We start from the raw sequence: 27825 nt of genomic DNA on the forward strand, positions 1-27825 counted from the left end.
ACGTGAGGGAAAAGAACAGTCTGACGGACTAAGTTCCAGGAAAAGAAGCGCGATTCCAGTATAAATTGAAAACAAAGGACCGCATCGTCTCTCCAGCGCTGTCGGCCTGGCTTAAAGTGGTTAATTATTTAACAGGCGCTCACTACTCTTTTATGTTGCGAACGAGGTTGTGGCTACGAAGGCCAGCTTTTGCAAGAAGCCACACGCTACGGTCGTCCTGGGACCTATCACGAAAGGTAAATAATAAAGAAATTAGGCAGATGCAACGCGGGTATGGTATGGCGAAGCAATGCTATCGTCGAACGGGTAATTAAGTGCTATACAACTAAACGCAATGCCCATGGTTGTCTTTACGTTCATTTCAGGAACCGCGTATAGTGTCACTAGTTCATTATTTCAAAGAAATAGCACTTCTTGAGACACACACAAACACCAACCCCTGTATTTTCAAACCATCGTCGACTCGATGTTCCTCCCCTCCATGATGATGACTTATTGGCATGCCCTTTGAAGCAGGGCGGCGACAAATACTCACCTTGGCGGCGGACGTCCCACGTCCGCCGCCAAGGTCTGTGTGTGGTGGCGCTGGCTAACACTCCCAGGGTTCTACTAGGACACATAAATACCCAAGAAAGTGGATGGGAAAACAGCGCCGCGGTAGCTCAATTGGTAGAGCATCGCACGCGAAATGCGAAGGTTGTGGGTTCGGTTCCCACCTGCGGCAAGTTGTTTTTTCATCCACTTTAATTTCCATTAATTCTTCGTTTCTTTATTTCATTTGTTAAGCACAAGTAATTTCCCCTATGTTGTCCTTGGTGTCAATGTTCGTTGGCTTCTTATGATATGACTAATAAAATCGGGACCCTCGGTTAACCCCCTTTCTTCTCGTTTATCCTGCTTGTGTTACGCTATAGAAGCTTTTCATTCTAGCATTCCTGTGTGTATGTATTCAATCTTTTTTTTTTCTCTTCCTCAAAACTTCTCCATCTACCTTGTACCGCTGCCTATATTTGCAATGGAACCGGTTGTGTCAATCTGTTCCCTGCCTTCTTTTTTCACCAATACATTTAACACCTCTTGTCTATCTCGACTGCTGAATGGTTGCTGCCTTCCGTCCACTTTAAATCCAAGCACTTCTGGAAGGTGTACGTTACCTACGGCTCTCACTAGGTGAATCCCTTCGCATTCCACTTGGATGCGCCGAGTGGTCTCCGGATTTTCGCTTCAGCATACAACTGTCTCATCCAGTTGCGAATATTTGCTACGGTACGTTTTTGATCTTAGGCAACCAGCTCGAGCCTCAAATAGAAAAGAACTTTCCTTCGTGGTTTCGTATAGATTTTCCCTTCTGTTTTCGTTATTTTGATTCTTGTAAATCTCCATGGTACCCGCTGAATTGAGCACAACGCCCCCCCATCCCTCGACAGAAGAAGAAGCCATGATTGTCAAACGTTCCCGAGGTGCGTGAGTGAAGCGCAGTGACAACTTCTCCCAAAGGGTGGCGCTGTCACCCCCTTTCTAGTGCGATACACTTTCGCGTAGAAAGTGTCCACCTTCCAGAAGCGTTTGGATTCAAAGAAGACGGAAGGATTAACCGGCCAGCAGTCAAGATAAGTAAGAGACGATTGGATCATTGGGGGAAAAAAAGGCAGGAAAGATACTGACAGAATCATCATCATCATCATCATCATCATAGCATCGAGGTGGAGTGTTCAGTGTAGGGACGTTCTATAATTCGGGATGATTCAGAGAAACGCGAGCTCCGAAACGATAAGGTCCAGCCAATTGACCAGCCCACCAGTGCACCCGCCTAAACAAATTGAATTTTTATGCACCGCACAGGTAATATCTGTTGTAGTTCGTTGTTGCTAAAAAAATTAAATTAAATTGTGTGGCTTTATGTGCCAAAACCCCTTTCTGATTATGAGGCACGCCGTATTGGAGGACTCCGGAAATTTCGACTGCCTGGTATTCTTTAACGTGCAACTAAATCTAAGTGCACGGGTGCTTTCGCATTTCGGCCCCATCGAAATGCGGCCACCGTGGCCGGGATTCGATCCCGCGACCTTTCGATGTTATCGATAGTTGTTACCTCAATGCAAACTTTATCTTTACGCACTAAACCATTCACTAGTTCTGCCGAAATGCAAACTGTTCAAGGGAGACTTCAACGCAGCGACGTCACGAGGAGACTAAAGCGATGTTTGATCCTGGTCGGAGAACGAATAGTTCGGAGAGGTGTATTTGGAGAAAATAAAAGCATAGGGATTATAACATGCGCTACAGATCAAAATGTGAGTACATATTAGGCACTAAGAGGCTTTGTGTCACACTGACAGACACCGACACTTGTACGTAAGAAATTGCATGTAATTGTTAACTAGTAATCAATTACATTTCCGGTAATGTTGTAATTCATCGATTGCTTTTTTTTACTCGGTAACGCCCACTGTAATACAGTTTTCAGAAACCAATTACGTCTAACCAATTACGTTATGGAAGAAAGAAGCCGTATAGCAGTGAACGCAGCTTTGAACGCTTCAATTTGGCGGGTAGTATATAGTCGAACATGCGCTGTCGTGCCCCGCATTAGCCTCGATAATGAGCATGTTCAGGCAGGTTATCTTAAGTCATCAGTATTCGTTTCCTGATTTGAATGTTTCACCAGATCTTGGCCGAAGGTTTGATTGAACCTGTGATGTTATGGCGCGGTAACGATGGCCGATGAAGGCACTGATGTCAGGAGGTCACCTGCGGGTGAATTTTGCGGCTTTTTCATTGGGTCAACTGGAAACCCCTTCTCCGAACCCAAGCAATACTGAAGCGCAACGCTTCATAGAGTGGCCTATGATTACTTGTATGCGACTAAACCAGATTAATATAATAGGTTATTTATATGCGACTGAATTTCTACCATATCATAAGAAGCCAACAAACACTGACACCAAGGACAACATAGGGGAAATTACTTGTGCTTAATAAATGAAAATAAAGAAACAATAAATTAATGGAAATTAAAGTGGATGAAAAAACAACTTGCCACAACCTTCGCATTTCGCGCGCGATGCTCTACCAATTGAGCTACCGCGGCGCTGTTTCCCCATCCACTTTCTTGGGTATTTATGTGTCCTAGTAGAACCCTGGGAGTGTTAGCCAGCGCCACCACTCACAGACCTTGGCGGCGGACGTGGAACGTCCTTTTTGCCGCAGGCGTCACGAGAACGTGATCTTTTTGGGTGAAGGCAACTGGTCAATAAACCCACATATGCTACCTGAAGGCATCACTGTAGCCGGATTCGAGACCCTTGTTATGTAATAAACGAGAAGAAAGGAAGTTAACCGAGGGGCTCGATTTTTATTGGTCATATCATAAGAAGCCAACAAACACTGACACCAAGGACAACACAGGGGAAATTAGTTGCTCTTAATAAATGAAAATAAAGAAACGATGAAATATTGGAAATTAAAGTGGATGAAAAAACAACTTGCCGCAGGCGGGAACCGAACCCACAACCTTCGCATTTCGCGTGCGATGCGAAATCTCTCTCGTGGCACCGTGACAATATATATATTTGTTGTTGTTTTTTTGTTGTTTTTTTTTGGGGGGGGGTGGGAGGATCTCCCAGGCATGTGCGTATTTTGTTCGCAGGTTTAGAGGTTTGAGACATTCATTCAACGCGAAAAAAAACGAGAAGTCGGAAATACCATGTCGATGAGCCCACAAATTACGCTTCGGCTACGTCCTTTTATGTGTGTATACTAGGTATGTGTCCGTTCTCGCGCGATCCTCTGGGATAGCTGTGCCACTATAGGGTACTTTGTTTAGATGTAGAAGCATGGGAAGGTAGGCTACGTCGGTTCTGGCTGTACCAAAATTCCAGATTCCAGAAAAGAAAAGAAAGAAAGAGAGAAATCTCAGAAACTACAATACACACACGAACACAAGCGCACAAAGGTTGTTGTTTTTGAAACCTGAAATTTATTTACATATTCGCCGTACTTATTTTTACATCAGCGCTCCATCCCCGTTCTCCGCTCCGACTGATATCCCACTTAGCCTTCGTCCTTCTAACATAGCTACGTACACGTGTTCCAGTGTACTCGCGCCTGATTGGGCTTATTTCAACATACACCCTGTGAACGGCGTAATGCATGAACCGACACACTGTACGGGATTAAAGTTGTTACCAGCGTGGGGGCGTAAACAAAAAACCTTGCACGATATGGCACGTTGGGTTGGTATTCAACATGCCACGTGTGCGCATCGCGTTTAGCTGTGTAGCATATAATTTAGCCGCTCGACTAAAACTACGTTTTCCATAAACTTCAACGGCTGCGTTAGATCCGCATACTTGCTTTTATTTCGTTTCACTGCACAAATTCATTTCGATTGTCTTTTGTTTTTCTTTTCTAACTGAATAATATATAGGCCAGCTGCGGGAGTCTTTAGAAATATTTTGGGAACAAATCTGGCTGGAGCTTTCGTGCTGTTTCTTTTTTTATTTCAGTTCAGTGCCGCTTGTAAAAAAGTAACGAGAAAACAAAGGACTTCTTTAGGAACACTGGGAAAATTAAAGAACGAGGGGCGGATACATCCAAAGAAAGCACCACTGCATGAGCATCGAGACTTTAAGTCACGACGAAACGACTTAAGAATTTTTTTCCTATTAACTTCGGTTACTTCTGTCGCTTCAAAAGGTACGTTATGTATTGATTATTTGAGGATTAAATTGAATAGTGATGGGAACTGAAAACATTCGTTAAAAAAGAAACAGAAGGGTATAAGATATGTTCGTTGCTTCAAATAAAAAGAAACAAGGTTTCTGAATTCCGGCGGAGTAGAGCATCTTGCTTGCAGTGCTGTAGGTTAGACAGCTGGGCAATATAGGAAGGTGTGTAAACATCGATATGCTTTTGGTAACACTTGTAAACCGTAGGGGAGAGTGAACGATGCACACAAATTCTAAAGTAGGTATAATAAGGATGAAATTGCTTTTTTTTTCTGAAATGTTCTTTGTTTCAGAACGTCGATGTTTGTGAAGCTTATGCAGTTCTTTTCAATAAAACGAATTTATTTCGAAATGTATCAGCCAGCTGCCTCCTGCGAGGATTACTTTTATTTCACGTGTACTTGAATAAATAATTCCAAGTGTTTCCCCACTGCAAAGCTTCCTCCTAGCTTGACGCTCTTTACGGCACATCGTTGTACTCTTGGTGATTACCATATCATATTACTTCTAGCGTATGAATGCGCTTTGTATTCTTTCACAGCTTCAAGGCTTTGCTTGCTGATCTGTGCAACCAGTGGCGTTAAAACCACCAGCTGGGCACTCATACTATACCATATATGCTTGTTCCTCTACAGTGCATAGCAATGATGTAATTACTCTTGGGACACTATTCGACAACGACAGCCCGTACGGGGGAATAAGTAAAAAATAACAAAATAACTAAACGAAATTAATCACTAAATGTGCCTGCGCCTCCTCTGCGCTGACCACTGTGGAACTTTCCTGTGCAGCTTCACTGTAAAGCAATTCCATCCTGTCACTAAACGAGTTCAGTTTGTTACTCTGAGGCCACATGAATGAAATAAAAACTAAGGTAGGCCACTATTTTTTCTTCTCTATCTCTCTCTCTCTCTCTTTCAGCGTTTCTTCAGGCATGATTGAGAGACTGATACGCGTATGCGTGGCACTTCTTCTTGCGTGCGGAACGTGCATCGCCTCCAGTGAGATGGACGAGTCACCAGAGTGCATACGAGGTCGGTATGTGAAAGCGGGGCTTTCAGTTTGTTGGCACACTATAGTACGTGGCGCCCACTACAAATATAGGTGACCGTGTAGATGGCGTTGCTTTTACGAGTGGAGAAAGACAGCGCCACGGGAACGGATCCTCAGCTTGCCTGTCCAGCGTTTTTTTTCCTTTTCATCGGTGCCGTGGCCTTCCTGCCATGCTGTCAAGAAGCGAAGGACGCAGGGCGTTCCTGTACAGCAACATTCCGAGGTTCTTCTTATTCTGTTTGTCTTTTCCTCTTCCTTAGAATCATCCGTCGACCCAACTCATGGTAAGAGTCGGCGTAAATGCGATTAACATTCGAGAAATGTAGCGACAAACCATAATGCTGAAGACACTTCTACTTAGAATTTGCAGTTGTCATATTAACTTTTCTGTGACTTCGGCTATGTGTGACATACACTCTTTCCGGTATCGGCCCACTTTGTTATGACACTCGTTTGCCAGAACCGACCATGACCATCAAGGCAAAGCAACGGCGCAATGACACCGATGAAAAAAGGAAGGCGGTTTGATTACGACGGCATGATGACAAAGGGATGGCGGTTCTCAAATGATGACCATGTTATAACGACGACAGCGTGACAAAAATTGGATGACGAAGGTGAAATAATGACGATGAAATGTCCACCACGGCTTGACAATGAATGCACGAGGAAGAGCGTGTGACGACAACGCAATGAGGACAATGGTCTGATAATGGTGGCATATATACTCACGATTGAATGACGACAGCATGATTACACAAAACTAATATGTAATGACAATGATGAAACGACGTATGCGATAGGACGACGACAGCGCGACGACATTAGGATAACTTTACTGAAGCGATGACGTTGGTAAGACGACAGCGTAGAAACGACGGCGTGATGAGAATGCGATGACGACGCCTGTATGACGAGAATGACGTGACGATAAGTTGTGACGGGAGGCGGATAAGAAATTTTGAATTACAACGGTGGAACCATCATGGCAGAATCAGGACAACAGTATGACAAACAGTGAATGACGAAGACTGCATAACGACGTCGCAATGGCAATGGCACAGCGTTGGCATGGCAACGACGTGAGGACACTGGGCTGACGACGAAGGCATCGCGATCACTGTATGACGACGGTAATGAGAGTCGGATGACGAAGCTGGAGTGGTAAAGGCGCAACGACCACGGCGGTATCAACCACACGAGCAAATTCCCAGTCTGCCCTAAATTAGCAGTCATATTGGGCCACTGCATTGGCGTAAGAGGCTAGATAGATAGATACACTCAATGAAGGTAAAAAGGGAGGGAACGACACGGAGGTAGCTTGTGTAAGTACTTGCTTGGTACCCTGTGCTGGAGAAAGAGTTAAAGGGAATAAAAGGTTGTAGCAGGAATAAGAAGTTAAGACAGAACTCATGCGACCACGACTGTCGAGGGCAATGCGAACAGCAGCCGAGCAGTGAGGCGACAGCCCACATTCCTGAAGTCCCGTTTATTTACCGCGTGTAGTAGGAATTCTGAGACTCGCTGCTGCGGATTTATTCCACATACTCCGATATCGTCCCGTCGCCTTGCTTTTTTGTTTACTGAGCTTCTATTACCTTGTATTCCTGCACTCATCCCTGCTTCTATCCTCCTCTGATTCTCATTTTTTTTAAATTTTGATCTTGTGTACGAAGCTTCTATTATGTTGTATCCCAGCTCCCACTCCTGCCTAAGGCCTTAAATATAAGCTGGTAGTATGTAATAAATAAATAAATAAAAGGACGCTTTCAATTACATGTATAAGCTCACAACCATATCCCGTCATTACTGCATCTATAAAACAAGTATTATGCAACTCGCAAAATATACAAAAGGCAGCATGACCTTTGTGTATGTGGTTCTTCTTTTTGATAGATTGTGAGATGCGGTTACTTACTTATTTATTTCCCTGACTTATTCCACGGTCTAATCTTTTAGCATGCGTGTGCAGACTCCCCATAGTTCCACTCAGCCTAGTTAACGCGGACTCAGACTTAGCCAAAATTCTACTCAGCGGTGCTGGCTCCGTCCACGTTCACCAAAACTTTACTCATCCAGGCTCACACAAACTCAGTCTCACGGGTTGGTCCAAGCCCTGGTGAGCCGACTCTCGAGTGAGTTCACCGACCTATGTATGCATCGCATAACATTAAGGTTGTTGACATGGGAGGTTCATAAGCCTACATTGTATAGGAGTCCGTGATGCATCGGATGAAGATAAAGACAGTTGTGCACATTGCAGTTAGTTTTACAGAACTTACTTAACCGTTGCATGAAAGCTTCACCTCATGTCGATTCCAACAAAGTGCACTGGAACTGCATCATATTTTTTACCGATACTGCTTGCTATCTTGGCCATTACTTCGTGGCCACATTTTGAACATCTCAACACAATGTTAAATAAATGACTGTGTTGCAGTATGTATATAAATATGCTTCCATCACTGAAAGTACAATAATAGCATGATACAAACACATGCGCATAGTAAGATGCACATGAATGCTAAATATATGTACAGACGGTATGGTGCTTGGGTCGAGTTGGTCGCCATCTTTCGCCAAAAATAGCACAGGCTGATACTGGAATGAGACCACGCATGTCATGTCATTTGCCAGTGTAACATATCTGTAACTTAGCAGTTTACAGGAACTGAAATTTGACCGAGTTTGTAAAAATTGACTTCGAGCGCAAAAAAAGAAGACACAAGGACACAAGGAAGGAAGACCCGATAGAACGAGCGATAGTCCTGGCTGGTCTTTCTGTCTTGTGTCCTTGAGCTTTCTTGTGTTTTAAGTCAAATATGAACCAAGCAGTTACCGCGATGTAGCAGCTACATACGCTTGTGCAGTCCACAGCCGGCCACTCGACCGCTCTAGACAAGTGTGTTGCATTTGGTTGTGAGACTTGTATTTAGGCACACTTTTATTGTCTCTATCTTAAATTTTATCCTGGCCTCCGAAAGAATTTCATTATGTTTAGATTCTGAAACTTATAAAAGTACACAGCGTTATTTCATTTTTTTTTTCATGAATAAAGCTTATATAAAGGCCCAGAGATATTGTCAATGATTAACAATTTTCTTTAGAACAATATGTGGTATGCTACTGACATTTCAACAGCTTTTCAAACAAAGGTTGGAACGTCGTCTCTCCTGTTTTGAGCATTCGGTTAATGCAGGCTGTTCAAGCAGGCACACAATTTTGTTAATGCAACGTGTTCGGGAATATCAGATTGGATTGTACCGTGAGGCTTCCCTTGCACTTTTTTTATTTTGGTCGATTATTGTAGTTTCAAACGGCTCCTATTAGCATGCACTAACATTTATTTAATATAGGTTGTGTACATGACTAGATTAACCGATTGGATGCTTGCTTTTATTTCTAGTGAAGGAACCACAGCGTCTGCTCCAGTTGCATAAGTTTTTCGTATTCTGCTGTTTTCGACTTCAATTTAACAAGATAACTTGCTGAAGCAGGTAGAAGCACCCGCATGTCAACGAGACTGGCGCAACTTTGTTATTTACGCTTGCCAGTGTGAATACAGAATTCGAGCTTTCTATCTTTTGCTGTTAAACTGTACTCCTAAAAACGTATTTATTGTTTGCCGTGGGGCTACGCCACCGCACTAAGTCCATATTGATTTAAGCTTCATGGTACAGATTCACAGTACACTAACAGCGCGAGAGACACGCGACAAGAGAGAAGACGAAGCCCATGCCTGAAAACAATGCTAACATTTCTTTTACCGCGGATTCATGGCCGATCACCCGAGTGGGTTGCCCCATTTCGCTGGGGAACAATAACAAGAGCAAGAATAAAGAAAAAGAAAATGAGACATTCACCCAAACGTAGCTAAGTGCTTCAAAGGAGACCCATACGGGTTTCTCGAAAAAAAGGCTTCGCAGATGAAGAAAAATTCGTCCTGGTCCTGGACTCCAACACGCGACCACCGCCCTTCCGGGGCAGCCGCTCTACCAGCTTGCGGGTTTCCGCAGAACTATTACGTCAAACCCTTGCATTTGTTTCGAGTTGTTGACAAATTCGACTTCGCCCTGCCGTCTGCTAGCCACCTGGTTAGCTCAGCTGGTAGAGCGGCTGCCCCAGAAAGGCGGTGGTCCCGTGTTGGAGTCCCGGACCAGGACGAATTTTTCTTCAACTGCGGAGCTTTTCTTTCGAGGAACCTGTGTGGGTGTCCTTTGTAGCACTTAGCTACGTTTGGGTGGATGTCTGGTTTTCCCTTTATTAATTACTTCTCTCGATCTTGCGGGCTTACGCAGAACTATTACGTCAAGAACAATAACGCACAGGTGCCACGTACACAAATGACTGCAGCTCCTAAAAAAATATTGTGGTCCTTTTACGCCTTTTGAAACATTCAGAGAGGATTTCTATACATACTGGCAGCACACGCGCCGGGGTGGACGAACCAGGCTATAGCGCTAGAAATTAATGTTCACAACACAAATTATTGTCCGCACTCAGCATTCACACAGAGATCATACCTACGGCTTCCTTCAGTGCAGACGTGAGCATTCGGGTTGGTGCTTTCTGCTAAGCATGGGTGCAAGAATATGGCTAGAGCACACGCCGCTTATGCGCAACCTCGAGCAATATACGCACATCATTTCTTAAGAAGCCTACGCCGATGAGCGCGGGTAACGCGAGGACCTCGCTGCGCTGACGCCACGATTTCGCTGCAGTCGAATACCGCATGTGCGATGAGGGTTGCCGTACGGCCTTCTCGATAGGCTGTCGTGTAATTAGTTGTAGCGCAGGCACAACGGCATGGATATAAAAGGCTCGCGAGGCAGCGCACAGCAACACAGCGCTGAACGACCCGCTGCTATGCAGCGGCGAATAGCCGCGAACGGATGCAACATTGCGCGCGCTCCAAAATGAACTTAAACTTCAAATCGCTTCTAAATTGCGAAACGCGCGTATTATTGTGCGCCTATTAACGACAGATCAATAATATCATGACGCACAGGTATTTTCACAACATTAAAAAAAATTATGCGGTGACTGCCACAAAAACCTGGCAGCAAGCAACACTGGGAGTGGCACCGGCCGCATTGTTGAAATCACAATCGTGTGAAACAGCCTTGACGCGTCTTGTAGCGTTCGTAAGCACCGGCGCACCACGTATATCGGAGGCCAGCCGCAGGCTTCGCTGAGGCAGCGCTAGATGGCGCCTAGTATTCTTAGGGTGCTAGGGAAAGCTAGGGAAACGATGGAGCACGTTTTATTAGAATGGGACGATGTCTGCCTACCGGTTGAACTAGGCACCTCTGGCCTCCTTGAAGCCCTTAGGTGCCGCGAGAGCAAGGGGAAAGTAAGCATGTCCGCAATAGAGATTAGTAAGAGGTGATTGGAAGCGCGGTGGCGGAAAAGTAGAGATAAGACAAACAAGGGAGGCGTACAAAAACAAAGTTCCCAATAGGGGGTCAAAAAGGTTGGGGATGGGAATTCTTTGTGGTTTATTTTATTTTTTTCTGATTTATTAACATAGGCAGCACATTAGGTGATATAATAACAAGCGCGTGGGAGTGCAATCCACCGCCCCGCTCCAAAGGGGACGCTCATAGCGTCCGTCCGTCCGTCCGTCCGTCCGTCCGTCCGTCCGTCCGTCCGTCCATCCGTCCATCCATCCATCCATCCATCCATCCATCCATCCATCCATCCATCCATCCGTCCATCCGTCCGTCCGTCCGTCCGTCCGTCCGTCCGTCCGTCCGTCCGTCCGTCCGTCCGTCCGTCCGTCCATCCATCCATCCATCCATCCATCCATCCATCCATCCATCCATTGAATCGCAAAAGAGAAGTTCTGGAGCAGTAGATGCCTCATACATAACTCATTTCGACGATGGCAATTCGTTGTATGATTACGTTGCTTCAGAGCTAACGTGCATTACCGCCAACAGTAACAGTGGGATGGGTTCTCATTTTTTCGTATTTCGCGTATTTAGATAACAGGTATTGTTAATTGCCATTTCAAGTATTATTTCATAACGAAATTGTCAACGAGAAACATGCAGACCATCCTGAAAAAATGACATCCATTCTACTTTGTGAAGATGGAACGGCAGCGAAAGCTCACGACAGTCAAAGCTCTCGAACGAAAAGCAAAGTGCTTTCGCTGCCATTACATGTTCACAGAGGGGAAAGGTTGTCATTTTTTATTTTTTTGCGTTGTGAGTCTCGCGTCGTTGCTCGTCTGGAGGTGCCCGAGCTCGCGATTGTCGTTTTCGTTCAGCATCGCGGGAACGTTTCTCGTCGGTGGTCGTTTCGCGCCGGCGCCATTTACAGTTTCGACGCTGTTCCCTCCGGCGCTCCTAGTACGCATGTTTTTCTTCGGTTATACGCGCTCTACGTGTCCTCCCCATCGATAACGCAGCTGTTTTTAGCGCCGATACCTCTCCTGATTATATGCTGCGATAACCTTGACGTCACGCTATTATTGATGGCGAGCGTTTTAATCTGTACCGCATTTTGACATCAGCGCATCCGCACTGCACCCGTATGGGTTTGTTAGAAATCGTTAAGTCGGTTTCTGTTGCCGGACGTCGAAAAAACTACGGAAGGTTAGTCATATACAGCTTTCGCTGTAAAATTCTCGATTCAGCTTTCTGTTGCTCAATACTTGCTACATAAAAGGTTTTTCCAAGCCCGCGACTCCTATGCAGCACGTACTGAGCATATGGGCTTCAGGAGTGACACTTGTACAAGTCCGCGCACGACTTCAGAAAGCTTCAACGGCCGTGTAATCATACCTAAGAAGGCGAGGCCTGTAGCTTTCAGCTGAGAAATGTGTACTCGTTGCTTTTACTCGCAAATCGATGGCCCCGTATGCTTTGCGGATTAATGACCAAACGATACGATATAGACGAACGCACCGATTTCTTGGCGTCATCATTGATAAAGACTTGGCTTGGAGCCCTCACGTCTCGTACATGACAAAGCGTTTGGCCTTCATTGTGGACCTTCTTGCGTTCCTCGGCGGAAAGTCCTGGGGCGCAACAGTACCATCAATGTTGCAACTGTATAAAGCACTGTTCTTGGGCTTCCTGCGGTACAGCTTACCTGTACTAGGAAATACTTGCACTACGAATATCCGCAAACTGCAGAGTGTGCAAACACAGGCATTCAGAACTTGTCTCGATCTCCCAAAAGCTACGTCATCGATTGCGACATTGGCCATTGCCGGAGACACTCCTTTGACAGTATACATCGATACAAATGTCCTGAGAGCTCACATTCGACACCTGACTCGGATTCCCTCCCACCATCTTGCTTGCTTGCCAGCAAAAAGGTCACATTCAACTTTTGGCAACACTATTGTAAGACATCAGTCCTACTTAATTGCCATCAGAATTTACGCCTGCTACACGATTATCCGACCCGTTGTGGTGTCTGCACCGGCCGCAAGTGCAGTTGACAATTCTAGGCATCAGAAACAAAGCCGGAGCGCCTTCGCAAACTTTGAAACAAGCAACTTAGGAACACATTCACAACGTGCACAGATTTCGGCAGCATGTCTACACAGATGGTTCGGTGAAACTCAACATCTCTGTTGCTGCAGTCTTCATTCCCGCAAAATCTGAAGAAATCAAATTAAAAACTTCATGTGTGACCACATCAACGGGTGAAGAACTAGCGGCATTCCGTGCTGCACTTGATTTCATTAAGAAGGAACCACCGCAACGGTGGACTGTCTTTAGTGACTCGAAGGCAACCCTTCAGTGCATACAAAGCCCAATGCGCCACGGACCCAATGAACAACTGGCCTCAGAAATTCAACACATATATCATCACCGCCATGACAAGGGACACAACATAATCTTTCAATGGCTTCCAGGACATTGTAACATCAGTGGGAACGACCACGACGACGAAGCCGCTCGATCTGCACATGAAAGTGGTCAACGAGTCTTCATTCCGCTTTCGCGAACAGACGCTGCTGCTGGGCTGCGATTGATGTCCCGTGATTGTACTTTGCCACTGTGTGTAGTTACAAACTAACTCATCTATCTTATTTGAGCGCAGCTTTCTTTTTACTTTGACGCGTTTTCTACGCAGCGATGAGAGCAGTCGATGCCTGCTCAGAGAAGTTCAAGGGACGCCTACCCAGAGAGCTTTTCACAGAGGTAGGCAAACGTAATCCATCGTTATTGGCACAACTATTCACTGGTGATGTAGAACGAGTTTATCGGCTTCTTGTTCGACGCACTCAGCCCCTAAAGCATACGGATTCCACGTTGTAGAATACTCGAAATCTCTAGCTTCTCGTCGTTCACTATACATGACAAGGTTGGACGATGCGTTACCTTCCTTGTGCCACTATCCTACCTGCGCCTTTAAAAAACGTGGCCTGCGCACGAGTCCCTTTGCCTTTTAGGGGATAGGCCCGTTCTCAGAAACTAAGATAATGTGACCATGACCACAGACCTTTAGTAAGCGCAAGGCCATACGCGTATGTGGCACGGTGCAGAATTTAGTTCTGTGCAACTTGTCCTCCAATTCTTTCTTTCTTTCTATCTATCTATCTATCTATCTATCTATCTATCTATCTATCTATCTATCTATCTATCTATCTATCTATCTATCTATCTATCTATCTATCTATCTATCTATCTATCTATCTATCTATCTATCTATCTATCTATCTATCTATCTATCTATCTATCTATCTATCTATCTATCTATCTATATGTACACACATACATTCATGCTGCATATGTATGTATGTATGTATGTATGTATGTATGTATGTATGTATGTATGTATGTATGTATGTATGTATGTATGTATCAGTGGCGGCATACATACATATTCGCAGATTAAGTAAATGCACACCAAAGAAAGATTTTGGGACCACGCGAGTGCCCTATAAGAGCACCAACTGAAAGTCGGCAACCTTTTTTTTTGTTCTTTTTCATGAGGGACGATGACGGTGACATCTTAGAAAAGAGGCGACGCTTTGCCATAGGTGAGAGGTGTAATGAGTGATCCTTTCGGCAAAACTGAAGGTGGAGAGCGCAAAAAGTCACCGTAGAAAAGAACGGACAGCGATAGCAGAAGGAACTATACCTAGTGACAAGGCAGTAGGGCCTGAAAAAATCTCAGCACACATTTAATCAAACAGGTGATTATGCTCGAGTGTACGCGGCTGAATGCGTTCTTGCTCTTCGATTCACACCCTCCTCCCTTCTCCAAGCGCAGAAATGCCAACCAAAAGTGCCTTTCTTTATGTTGACCTCGCTGCACCTTTAAACGTTCTTTCTCCCTAAACTGTGCTTTCTGTTTTCGCGCAATCTGCAGAACGCAAGCGAATCATTAAGGAGAAAGCTTTCACTTTGCGTCGCACAGGACACCCCTGCCAACGAGTCACTAGATCCGTGCACCAGCCAAGTTACGGTAAGTTTTACCTCCTCCTTGAAGATCGGGCGTCGCCTCGTCAGAGAACTGTACTATTCAGTTTATTCGATATATTTATTGTTTTCAGTTTGCCTGTACATGAGCTTGGTAAAACGAGGAAGAGCATACAGGCTACAGGCATTACAAACACCTGCCTATCATAAATTTAAAGAAGAGAGAAGAAAAAGAAAGACAGCATTGGAAATAATTATGCACTTTACAATAAAGAATAAAGGCACAGCTATAATAGATGATTGAACAAATGCCCCAATAGACAACAATGTAGACAGTGCAAGCAATGAAAAAAGTTAGAATACACAGTATTAATCGTTTGCAGAACAATTCATGTACGCTTTTTTTACGGCACATGTCTGACATGTTCTGCAATGATAATTTTAGTATTTCTGAGTATGAATTCAATGTATGCGGTATTAGGTACCTTATGGACACGGTATTACGTAGGTTACTTATGGACAGTGGTATTAAGTAAGTATGGATGGCAGTAACATACTGCATGCGTATAGCGTCTTTAGACCGAACTGTAACGAAAAGTAGGGAGCCGTGCTCAAACCGCAACGGCCGTAGTGACGTTTAGCGGTGCGGTGACGAACTCCTAAAACGCTCTGGAAACTTTTGAATACGGCAGGCCTCGCCTCCTTGATGAGGAACTACGAGGATACATTACGTGTACAAAGAGAAAGAGAGAGAGAGAGAATAAGGTTCTTCAATTAATACTGGAGAGGATTCCCTGGCGGCACCAAGAAGTATACACGCTACCCGATATGAATGGGATGATTAACGAAGTGGCACACAACAGACACGTAACACGCTATACGTACAAATATTGTTACTCTTTTGGATAATTGTATCGCACAAAAAGTGAGAAAAAGAAAAGCCCCTTCAAAGCGCGGGACCCGCAGACGGCGCCAGTCCGAAGTCTGCGTAGGTGTTGTAGATAAAAGTGCCCGCTCCCTGAGGCAGATTCAGTGCGGACGTTAGGCCGGTCTTTTGGAGTCCAAAGGGGGTTGCACTCTAGGTGTTCTCAAACTTTAAGATTAAGAAGGAGAAAAGGAAGATTAAGTGTGCTACGTGCGATCGTAGACGGCTCGTGGGAGACAGTCGCCATTCTCTAGCCGCCTAATTTTACGCGAGACGGTATCTTTTGTGGGCATCGTTCAGAAGGATGCGGTGCGGACATAAGCCCGATCGCGGCGTTCAAGAGCATACGGCATCTGAATTCTTACACAGTCAGTCGCCAGTGCACACCAGTGCATATTCTCTCTTTCTCTCTTTCTCTCCCCAATTTCCTTCGCCACGCAGAGTAGCATGGCAGCACGCTATCTATCTATCTATCTATCTATCTATCTATCTATCTATCTATCTATCTATCTATCTATCTATCTATCTATCTATCTATCTATCTATCTATCTATCTATCTATCTATCTATCTATCTATCTATCTATCTATCTATCTGCAGCTGTGTGTTGGCCCGCACACAATGCCGTGAGCGCCGCGCAAAATAATCCGTTATAGCCGAACGGTCACTGTACGCAAGGAAACGCAATCTCTCTCTCCAAGGATATTTACGTTCCCTATGCTTAGTGAGTTCCGGTTATAACAGTGCGAAGGACTAAGGGTGCGTCAACGGTGAATATCTTACCAGTCCACGGTTCGCAGTTGATATAGTTTCCTGTCCAGCAACGCTTCGGATTATTTGCAACAAACGATTGAAGGGCCTTTAGGCGAGAAAGCGTAAAAGCTTTACCAGAAGCCCGAGCCTCAGGATTGGAGAGAGCGAGCGAGAGAGAGAGAGTTAAATAGAAGACAGGAAAGGCGCGGAGGTTAACAAGACGCGCGTCCGGTATGCTACCCTGCACTGGGGGAAGGGGGTATGGGGTTGAAGAGAGAGAGAGCACAGTTTCTCGCCGGTTTAGAAATCCAAAATCAAGAAGGGGGCCGACGCACGGAGTAGCACACTGCGGCATCAAAAATTACAAACAAGAATAAGGTGCCTCAAAAAGGATTAGCCTGCGTTTCGATAGGTGGGCCTACGTTCGTCAAAGGCGGCCTTATCATCCTCGGCAAGTCAGCTTCAACAGGATAATAGGGGTCCGTCACGTGCGGTCGTTACCGGTGACTGCTGGCTGTAAAGTAAGACACTGAAAAGAAAATGAGCGCTGTTGTTTGACGTTTCAAGGCATGACTTGCAGTGCGAGGGGAAAAGAGCGGGTGAGTGGGAGAGCTGCGAGAGAAAAAAGAAAGCGGGCCATTCTAAGGAAGCACTTGATAGCAGCTGCTCGATTCGAGGACCGAACCAATAATAATGAGATAATCGACTCTACATCTTCTTTCCTTAATTTGGCTGGTTTTCCACGCCAGCATAATGTACCAATAAGAGAGAGGGAGAGAGAAAACAAGGGTAGGAAAGGCAGGGAGGTCAACCAGAACAGCATAATTAGCTATAAGCATGGAGTCCGATTTCAGGCAGATACAAAGAAAAGCGACCATAATATATGCTCGCCTTTGATATTTCCGAACATCTGCTCACGCGCGGCTACATTATTGACTAGATAAGCCTAGGAGCCTTTTCTCTTAAAATTGATGTAAAGGTCGTTGATGCCTACAAGTCTGGAGTCCAAACTTAATATCTTGACATAGTGTGCCCGTATGACATGTAGATGCTCGTCGCAGAAAGCATCCGCAAGGACACCAACCAGTTCTGCGTAGAGTCCCTCGAGTCTTTCTCTGAATGCTTTAGTTGCGCACATGGGGACTAGCGTCATTCACGTCATTTTCCAGTGCACTCATTCGCCCAATGATTCACTCACTGATTTTTTTCTTCACCGTCGCTTACTCTCTCATTTCTTGAATTTGCCAGATGACGATCGCAGCGCATTGCATTAAGGCGGAAATGTTCGAGATGGCGGTAAGCATCATTTCTCGAACTCGCGTTAATTACGGCCTGCACACTTCATGTGCGTGCGTGTTATTCTTTCGTTTGATTTCTTTTACGGTGATAGCGCATTTATTTATCTTCTAAAGTATAAATTTTTATCATAGTACTGTAATATATAGTAGTAATTTGTCCCAGAAAGAAATCAAGAATGTCATCATCTGGTGTGAAGCAATTAGCGCTATCACACGTCTCTGTACCATACAGTCGAGCATCACTTCAACGAACGCCTCTGTATAACGGAATGGCCTGTATAATGAAGGAGCAATATTGTCCTGGTTCTATTGTGAGCGGTGTGGTCCGCGTCCTTCAGAACAAAGTGACCTGCATAACGAATGATGTCGGAGGCACGAAGCACTTCATTATAAAGGTGTTCGACTGCATACTCACCTAGTGCATGTATACACTACAATGAAGTGACATTACCAGTTGCCTCCACAGTAGTTCTCGTCGTCCCAGATTTATCGATTCGACGAAACTTCGAGCTTGGCCACAAGAAAAGGCGGGCGGTTGCGGAGATTACTCTCAGTCGCAAGCAGTTCGTCAATTATCTCAACAAGAGCCTCAGACGTGAACCATCTTTCGTAACACACACAAAAAAACGGAAGACACTTTGTCGAGACAACAGTGTGAAGCAGCGGAAGCCTGACCGTTACCAATGGCGATTTGTTGCGTCGGAAACACCACGGAGGCACACAACTCGTACAGCGTTATGCGAATGTTTGTTTGTTTATTAAATGCCTGCAACGTCGTTTACGCCTATGTCCATCGTTTCGATGTCTTCTGAGTCCATCATTTCAAAGCTGTCATCTGGGAGGATGTCGGCTGGCAACTCATGGCCGGTGAACTCCTTGTGCTTTAGTGGGTCTACATTCAGGATGGCTGCTTTGCAGCGCCGAACTGTTGCGGCGCCGTTTGTGGATCCGGAGAAGACGCGTCTTCTATGGCGGTGTCGGGGTGTAGTTCGCCATCCTCATCATCCACTTCGCTCGATTGACTTGTACTTGCTCGGCTTGCCGCGGCAAAATGGCGGTCACGGCGCTTCCGCGCTTCATTTGCCTTGGTACCCGGAGATGCAGCGAGTCGCTTCAAACGCATTGCCTCTCTTGCGTTGGCCAGTCGCGTCCCTGGACTCTGTGGTGTCGGCTGCGCCTCGCCGCCCTGATGCATGCGACGTATACGCTCAGCCTCTCTTGAGCGTCGCTTGCGTTCAGCGGCTGCCGCACCTCGCATGTTAGGAGACACTGGTTCGGCGAGAATAGGCATCCTTCCCACACGATATCGCAAAGTAAAATGCCGCCACCCCCGCCGCCGCCACACCAAACCCAAGCAGACGGGCGCCACGCGCGCCTCGCGAGAGTGACGTCAGGCCACACAGCACCCAATCGGGAGGCCACCTCAAGCGCCTGACGACAGTGACGTCAGGGCGCACCGTCGAACACACGGCCGCCGCGCGTGTCGATGTGATGAGTCATCCCGCGCGACACCGAACCACCCCGACACCCGCACTTGATGACAGTGACGTCACGCACGCGAGCCAATCAGGAGGCGCACACGTGTGCCTAGTGAAAGTTACGTCACGATACAGAGGAGACCAATCAGGAGACCGGAAAGCTGTGACGGTTTCTGCTAACGGCAGATGACATTGACAATGAGCCATTAAAAACTTCCGCCTTAAAAAAAATAAAAGGAAGCTTACACCCAGTAAACTCCGATGACATCTGCGGTTGACTGCGGGTAACTCTTCGCGTTACGTATAGCCAGTGACCCAAGTTCTATTCAGATAGGCTCATTGAAAAGCACTGAGGCACCTCGGTCACATACACTGCGGCATATACTCAGTGGGCCCAGTGACACATGGGCCAATATTTCCAACTGCCCTATCTTCGCAATTGACCCATGGGGAACGCCAGACACCGGCCAAATACATTGTTACAGTAAACTTGGTGTAACTAAAATGTTTCTCATTTGACCCATACTACAGGTTACTGACTCTATGCTAAAGCCAGGAGCGTATAGCTGGCTTGCTCACGAATTTGCCGTATTTTTACGAGTCCACCTCGAGAAATTGGCATCGCACAGCATTTAGATGCCTTCCTGGACACTGCGGTCTTAACGGATATGAGCTCCCCAACCCAAATGCAAAGTTGGTAGGCCACAATCCCAATTTCATTTCAACCCCATTTGGCAAGACATATGCTAATTGTATGTAGCACGACCTCATATATGCCACCAAGGCAAGGCAAGTAGCCTAGTTACTTATACAAGTTACCAAAGCAAGTTACTTAGTCGCCGTTATCCGAGTTTCGTCTCAGGACGACACTGAGCGGCCAAAGAAACCTCGCAAGCGCTTTGTACAGATTGAGACTTGAGATGGCTTATGGCCGCGTGGACGGCTCAGTCTGTGAAGCCTGCGTGGTGCCAGAGATGACGCACCACGTGTTTTTATGCGCGCGGGGCCGCTGTTCTTGCGAGAAAAAAACAATGAGTAGAGCGGAATCTTTGGCCAGCATGGACAGCCGACCATTCTCTGAAGTTATTCTTTTGGGCTAGTGGGCAAGATACTCTTCGTGTCGGTCCATTGATGGCCGATGTGTGATCTTTTTTTAAAGAAGGCGAACTCAATATGTTTATTTTTATTTTACTAACCCGCATTTATTTTTCTTCGTGTTACCATCAATTTCACTTTTCTATTTGTTTCTCTTCCTCCAACGCCGAGTAGCCGGCTAGAGCTAAATAGTTCTAACGGACTTCTCAGGTTTCCAATTATAATAATAATATATGTGCCTCTATTTTTGTTAGTATGTTTCTTCCTCTCACATTACAGTCTATAAAGCACAAGTACAGAATACTGGTGCTCGTCGACGAATTCGTGGTGAGTACACTTCCGGCAGTCAGCCTCTAGAATCTGTGAAGGAGTACGTTTACCTTGGTGAATTAATCACAGGGAACGCTGATCATGAGAAGAAAATTCAGAGAAGAATAAATATGGGCTGGATCACATACTGCAGACATTGTTACCTCCTGACTGGAAGCTTACCATTATCATTGAAAAGGATGGTGTACAATCAGTGCATTTTACCGGTGCTCACATATGGGGCAGAGACTTGAAGACTGACAAAGAGGCTTGAGAACAAGTTCCCCGGGACATCGCCGTCATCGCTTCAGCATCTACTTATCAAGATTGTGTTAGTGATCATCTTAAGTGTTAATTAATCTTCCTTGCTTGTTCGTTATATAAATAAATAACCCACCTCTTATGTAATGCCCCACGGAAAGGGGCCTTAAGGTAATAGAAGTGACCTGAACTGAACTGAAAGGACCCCGCAAAGAGCGATGGAAAGAAGAATGCTAGGCATAACTTTAAGAGACAGGAAAAGAGCGGTTTGGTTAAGAAAGCAAACGGGTATAGCCGATATACTAATTTACATTAAGAGAAGAAAATGGCGCTGGGCAGGTAATGTAATGCGCAGGTTAGGTAAGCGTTGGACCATTAGTGCTACAGAATGGGTACCAAGAGAAGGGAAGCGCCGTAGAGGAATGCAGAAGACTAGGTGATGCGATCAAATTAGGAAATTTGCAGGTGCTAGCTAGTTGGAATCGGTTGGCGCAGGACAGGGGTGATTGGAGATCGCAAGGAGAGGCCCTCGTCCTGCAGTGGACATAAAATAGGCTGATGATGATGATGACCCTTCTGACCCTGTTGTTTGACAGACTGAGAACTATTACAAAAGGTCTTGAAGCTCTCTGACAAGCGCAAGGAAAAACTCGTGCTTCGAAGATCGCGGAGGTCATGTTCGATACTAAATGTAGGTCATTCGTTTTGTAACCGCGCACTAGCGACACGGCCAAAAGAAAAAAACAACACTGCGCTCCTTCCTTTTGTCCGCTTTGCTTTTGCGGTGTTACACAGTGTTGTGATGTGATAACTTCATTTGGAATCCGGCGATTGGGAGGCGCGGGCCTGGGGCCGCCTAGATGGCCACTGGGAGCTGCTGCTGCCGTGCGGCTTCCTTGGCTCGCTGGACGGCCCAAAGTTGGTCTTGGAGTTCTGAGCTGAGCAGCACGGCCGACCACCGCGCCCGTAGATTTTCACAGCGTTTATCCACTTTTTTAACCCACTCGCCCACCTTGGTATATGTTGCTTCATATATAGATTCTACAGCGAACTTCAGAGGCAAACGTCGCGCTAGACTCTTTACATATGTTCCCGGTAGAATTTAGAAAAGCAATGTAATGAATAATGATCATACAGACGACTGCTGATTCTAATCGGATCCCCAAGAGAGGCCTTTGTGCTGCTTTGAATATAAAAATTGTTGTTGATGATGTCGTTATGTTTATGTTTGTCACGATGTTTATTATTGCGCTAGGCACAGATTCTCGAATTAGTGGATCATTTCATTGCAGTGAGAACGTGTACTAAGACATCGCTAGAGGCAAAAAAGCCGGCAGATCCCAAGCCCTGTGGTAATCGATGCTATGCGAAGCAGCGTGCGGGGAGCCTACCATGCTAACGAAACGACCATGAGAGCACCAAGAAGTAGGCGGCTGTTTCGTGACCTACATGACACGCATGTCACGACATTCTTGTCATTACCTATCATTTATGTTCGTCATATAGTTTTTCATACTATGCCAATTTTGGGACGTACCAAGTTAACGAAACAACCATGAGAGCACTAAGAAGTAGGAAGCCATTTCATAACCTGCATGACACATATGTCATGATATTCATGTCCTGACCGATCATTTGTGTTCGTCTTACGCTCTTGTGATACTATAAACATTTTGTCACATACCAAGATGTAGGCGGATGTTTCATGACCTACTTGGCAGGCATGTCATGACATTCATGTCATGACCGATCATTTATGTTTGTCATACACTCTTGTCATACTATGAAAATTTCGGCACATACCAAGTTAACGAAACAACCGTGAAAGCACCAAGACGTAGGCGGCCAGATAGATAGATGCTGTGAAAGTGACCTATGTTCGCCAAGAAATGCTTCGCATTTGAAAACAAGAGAAGCAACGCCGGTATCATTTGAAGCTGTGTTCAAAGATATGGCACAAATCTTTCTTTTCTTGGCGTGAGTGGCTTATTTCTGGGGCCGGATATGGTGGGTCACAAGAAACCGGCGTCCCTTGAAAGCGTCGATGTTGAAAGGAATGCTGGTACCAGAACTAACGTTCGCTAATGCGACTCTATGTTTAAAATCGCACTTCTTTTTGGGTTTGGAAGTCAACCAAAGATCTGTAGGCCGGCCGGCTTTGGCAGCCCACGGTACAGCCACAAATGTACAGTGCAGGGTGAAATGGGTCGGGCCTCTTTTGAAGTGAGAGAAGTGCAGAGCAAAATTAGTTTTGAAGACTCAGGAACATGGACGAAAACAAACGGGCACCTAAAGTGCACAAATAGCTGTGCTTGAGAAGCGTGGACGCATAATGGAGGCAGAGGTCAAGAAGAGAGAGAGAGAAGTGAAGAAGGAAAGGCAGGGATGTTAGCCAGACAGTCCAGTTTTCTATCCTACACGTGGGGAGAGGAATGTGGTCAATAAAGTTGGCAAACAAGTATAAGGTAATGATAGTGTACCCACACAACCAGGGGTCATCAGACAGTGCGAGAAACAGAAGAGACAGCGAATTAGATGCAGAGAATGCAAACAAACAAAAAACCTTGGGAAATACAAGAATGGGAATAAAAAAATAGAAAATAAGATATGTACGATCACACAAAGGACCTAAGGACGAAAACATACCAGGGCAAACATTCACAATGAGATGAGGCATCTATATGCTGCAGGAAAAATCCGGAGACCACTCAGCATATTCAAAAGGAATGCGAAGGAATCCACCCAGTGAGAACCGTAGGTAACATAACCTTTCCAGAAACGCTTTAATTCGAAGTGGACAGAAGCACCAACTGCTCAGCAGTCTAGATAATCAAGAGACGCGTAGTGTATCGGTGGGAAAGAAAGGCAGGGGAGAGACTGATACGATAGGCAGATAGAGAAGTTTGGAGGATGGGAAATAAAGGTTAAGGAGATGTCTACAAAACAAAGTCTCAGTTTCGCACGAAAGGCGAAGCATCGATAGCGATAGCAAATTAGTCGAAAGCTATATGAAGTAAGTATAGTAGCTTTATCGGCCATATAGACTTGAAAACGTTCGCTTACTAAGAAAATTAGCAAGCATGGTGTAACTCACGCAAAAGCAACATGCCACTCGACGAGATGTGTTGAATCTATCGCACAAATAGATGCACCAGATTATGTCCACCAGCCCATATGGGTCTAAAGATATCTCGCCACATAGGCCCATAGGTAGATGACCACACAGAAGTAGCGAATATTCTATAAAAACGTTGAGTGTAAGTCCGGACACAAGGGAGAATCCGCAGTGCATGAAATATTGTTGTCGCTACGAATAAGACACAAGTAATGAAAGAACTTTGTCAATGTTCGGTTTTTCTAAGCAGGAAAAGTCAAGATCATCTGCGTAAAGCCACTACTTCCTGTCGCGAAACGTTAAAACCATGAACATCACTGGACTCTAGAATGCTTACACAATATGACTCCGAATAACGGGCACCCCGTTTCACGTAACCCTGTTTTACAGGGGAAAGAATCGACACCGACTCAGACAGATCACCATTAATAACGATTCTGCTAGAACAGTGAGTGTAGCACACACGAACACTTCCGTAAACAACGGAGCCAACATTACCGTATTCTAAAAATTTGAAAAGGAAGGCGTGTACGTATGAAGCGTGAATGCATCCGGAACGCTTTCTCGCGTTTACGTTGGGCACGCTGCGCCATCTAGGGTCGCCGCAGCGAACAAGCCGCGAGGCGCGATTGCAAACATATCTTCAGACAAGAGCGAATAGTTATGACGCGGGCTGTACTCGGTCCAACACAGGAGAAATTTAGATTATTTGTTTTTGTGGTTGAAGGGCGTCACATCGCAGTGACAATTCTTACCCAGTAACCCTAATTGAAATCAATTGTTCGTTGAAGTGGACCACGTACCTAGCTTCACATACCCAGTGGTACAAGGAGGGGGTGAACGAGTTTTATCGAAGAAAGGCACCCACGCGGTTTCACACACCCATTACCCAACTTGGCTCGCGAGATTGGTTTTCGAACCGCAGTTTCCTCATCACAGCAGCCCGGTACTATAACCATCAGAGCATGGGCTATCTATTACCGAAGCTGGCGGCGGAAAAAAAGTGGCCGACACACACAGACAGAGAGACAGATAGCCTTCAGAAAGTTCGCGAAGTACTCTTATAATGCTAATCGGATTAAAGTGGTGTAAGGGAATTTCAGATTTCAAGGTCGCCTGAAATATCCCGCTACAGTCACGACAAGCAGTTAGGTACATCGACATTGGCTACTGCATGGTGAGAACAAATAAACGTGACTGCTTCACATAAGAAAAAAACTAAAATAAAGAAGTTGTACCAAGATAATCCGAATGACATGTTTAAAGTGTAAATTGTTCGACCACCGCGAACAAAAGAAAAGATTAGCATAAGCAGTTGGCCAAACAATTGCGTATAGGAAGTCTTACAAAGCCACGTATTCTAACTAACTAAATATAGTATACTGAGACAAGGGGCAATCTAAGAATGATAAAATCTGTCCATATACGTAGTTCGATTTTCACAACATGCATTACTATGCCATACAGAAAGGAGGTTTCCTAGGTGACAAAGACGAAAAAGTCACAAGTTATCTTCTGCACACTTACCTTTTCGTACTATCGCATATTCTAATTACATTTCCAATGTTGCAATAAATATTAGTTATCGCTTCTTGTTACGTTAAATTATAAGTTTTCATACAACCTCGCACTTCACCATTAAAGAAAGAGAACCCTAACTACTGGATGCACGCGTACTGGTGAACGCATTTGAGAAAGAAGCAGACAAAAAGAAAAAGATGCTGGTCTTTAGTATGAGGGAAGCAGCTCGGTGAGGGAAAGAGCACACTATGGTGAACTCCTTCCCTCGCACCAATAACTATACGGCCCCCTCACCGTATAGTTACTCAAGTGAGCGGGGCCCCCTTTTTTATTCTATCGCATGGTGTGCGTGTGCCGAGTTTCGCTAGTCAATGCACGGTTGGCCCGTTTGCCTTGGGGTGCACAGCAACAACCAGCAACGCGTCATTACTCAGTGGTCTGCGGCAGTTAAAGCGGCACCTGCGTAAAGGCCCCCGTCCCCCCATCCCCCCTCCCCCCATCGGCATCGCAACGGGTCGCTTCGCTACCCTTGGCAAGAATTCCCCCCCCCATCCCCCCCTTCCCTGTTTCAGTCGTGGTGGTGAAGTATAGCGCAAAAGAACAAGTACGGCAGAACTGAAACAAAGAGAATAATATCACAGCACAGTGTTTTTTTTAAATATAACATCAAAACAATTGCCACCACGAGATTCGAACCAAAGGGCCCAGAATCATAAGTCTAACGCTTTTCCGCGCCACCATGACACCATGACGCCTGCGTCTTTCTTTCGTTTTTTTTTTACATGGTATTTATTGCATCGTATATATGCAAGAATCTTCCTATACGCGAGAAAGGTGCAAGCACCAGCCAACACATGTCGTATTCATGGCCTTGGAGCACGCTTCCCAAGTTGTAAAGATGCAATATTATTTCGGGATGTGCTTCAAAGGACTCTTAAGAAATACTTCATGTTAAACCAGCATACCATCCGATACTTGATTGCACCCCACGATGAAGACGTGTCCTTCGATATGTTTTTTTTTCCTAAGTGGACTACATAACTTATACGGAAGATGCGTATGTTGGACCGAAACGCTGAAGCCGTAGCTTCACCGAAATCTCAGTGTTCTCAAATGATTGGACGCTTGAAGGACATGTATGGCTTTACAGGTTTTCGACCGGACTGGTACCACCTCTTGACAAGTTGCTTGTTGGTGCCACTTTTTTTAAAGTTCGAAGCTAGTTGTAGTTTCTTGTGTGATGCGAGGTGCGCACCATGACATCTGTGTAATAGCGGAAAGGTCCGCTACCCCGGTTGTGCATTCTCTCTTGTAACCCCGTCACTGTAGTACTATGGCTCCTCCTCATTTATGGTCTCCTCACTATAGTCAGTTTTATGAGATAATGCTGGTGACGCAATAAAAGGAGTCCAGAGGCCAAGGAATCACTGAAATCTGCTGGCTTCCTTTTTCTTTTTTTTTTTCTCTCTCTCTGTCTTGGGGTTTTTTTTAAACTGCGTTGTTTTTTACTCCTATGCTTTTTAAGTAGTCCCCCCTACCGACGGCCGAATTTTGCACATTTGACATCTAATATAAAAGAAGCAGTTACACCTCTCTTATCTCCAATGCTAACTGCAACAACAACAGCAACAAGAACAACATCGACGATGAGGTGAGCATCGCGTCATTCCTTATATTTGCAGGAGTGCATGGCTCAAGAACTGCACCATCCACTGGCGATCTTGCGAAGTGCTGTTGAAGGCACTAGGTGAGCCGACGGCGACGAGACCGTTCCCGAACCCGTGCGCTGCGTCAATGAAAGCACCAACTCGGGATTGGACGCATATTGCAGACTGCGGCTCGACGTCCCCAACGCGGATGTTACAGTGACTTCCCAATAAATCCTCTAGTCATTGTCA

The 27825-nt window shown here is 45.4% G+C and overlaps 1 protein-coding gene across 4 annotated transcripts; it reads left to right on the plus strand.

Annotated features, from left to right (window-relative positions):
* LOC126525886 (uncharacterized) lies at positions 1-27825 on the plus strand. Of its 4 annotated transcripts, none has more exons than XM_072284179.1 (7): positions 1-236; positions 5652-5764; positions 13881-13948; positions 15171-15218; positions 18099-18146; positions 21001-21048; positions 27610-27825. In XM_072284179.1, exons 2-7 carry the CDS (start codon positions 5665-5667, stop codon positions 27676-27678), a joined length of 381 nt encoding a protein of 126 aa, XP_072140280.1. In that variant the 5' UTR covers positions 1-236; positions 5652-5664; the 3' UTR covers positions 27679-27825. The 4 variants fall into 4 exon arrangements, with proteins under 4 accessions (XP_072140280.1, XP_054923894.2, XP_054923893.2 ...); XM_055067918.2 differs by having other exon boundaries at positions 5-236; positions 15123-15218; XM_072284178.1 differs by lacking the exon at positions 1-236 and adding an exon at positions 4604-4698 and having other exon boundaries at positions 15123-15218.

Source organism: Dermacentor andersoni, chromosome 8 (genome assembly GCF_023375885.2).
Source record: "Dermacentor andersoni chromosome 8, qqDerAnde1_hic_scaffold, whole genome shotgun sequence".
Classification (NCBI taxonomy): Eukaryota; Metazoa; Arthropoda; class Arachnida; order Ixodida; family Ixodidae; genus Dermacentor; species Dermacentor andersoni.

Excerpts from the sequence above, each read along its gene's own strand:
- LOC126525886 (XM_055067918.2), top strand. The coding sequence starts at position 5,665 with ATGATTGAGAGACTGATACGCGTATGCGTGGCACTTCTTCTTGCGTGC. Across the intron at positions 5,765-13,880 it reads GTCACCAGAGTGCATACGAG|CGATGAGAGCAGTCGATGCC; the intron begins GTCGGTATGTGA and ends TTTTCTACGCAG. Across the intron at positions 21,049-27,609 it reads TGCTCGTCGACGAATTCGTG|GAGTGCATGGCTCAAGAACT; the intron begins GTGAGTACACTT and ends TTATATTTGCAG.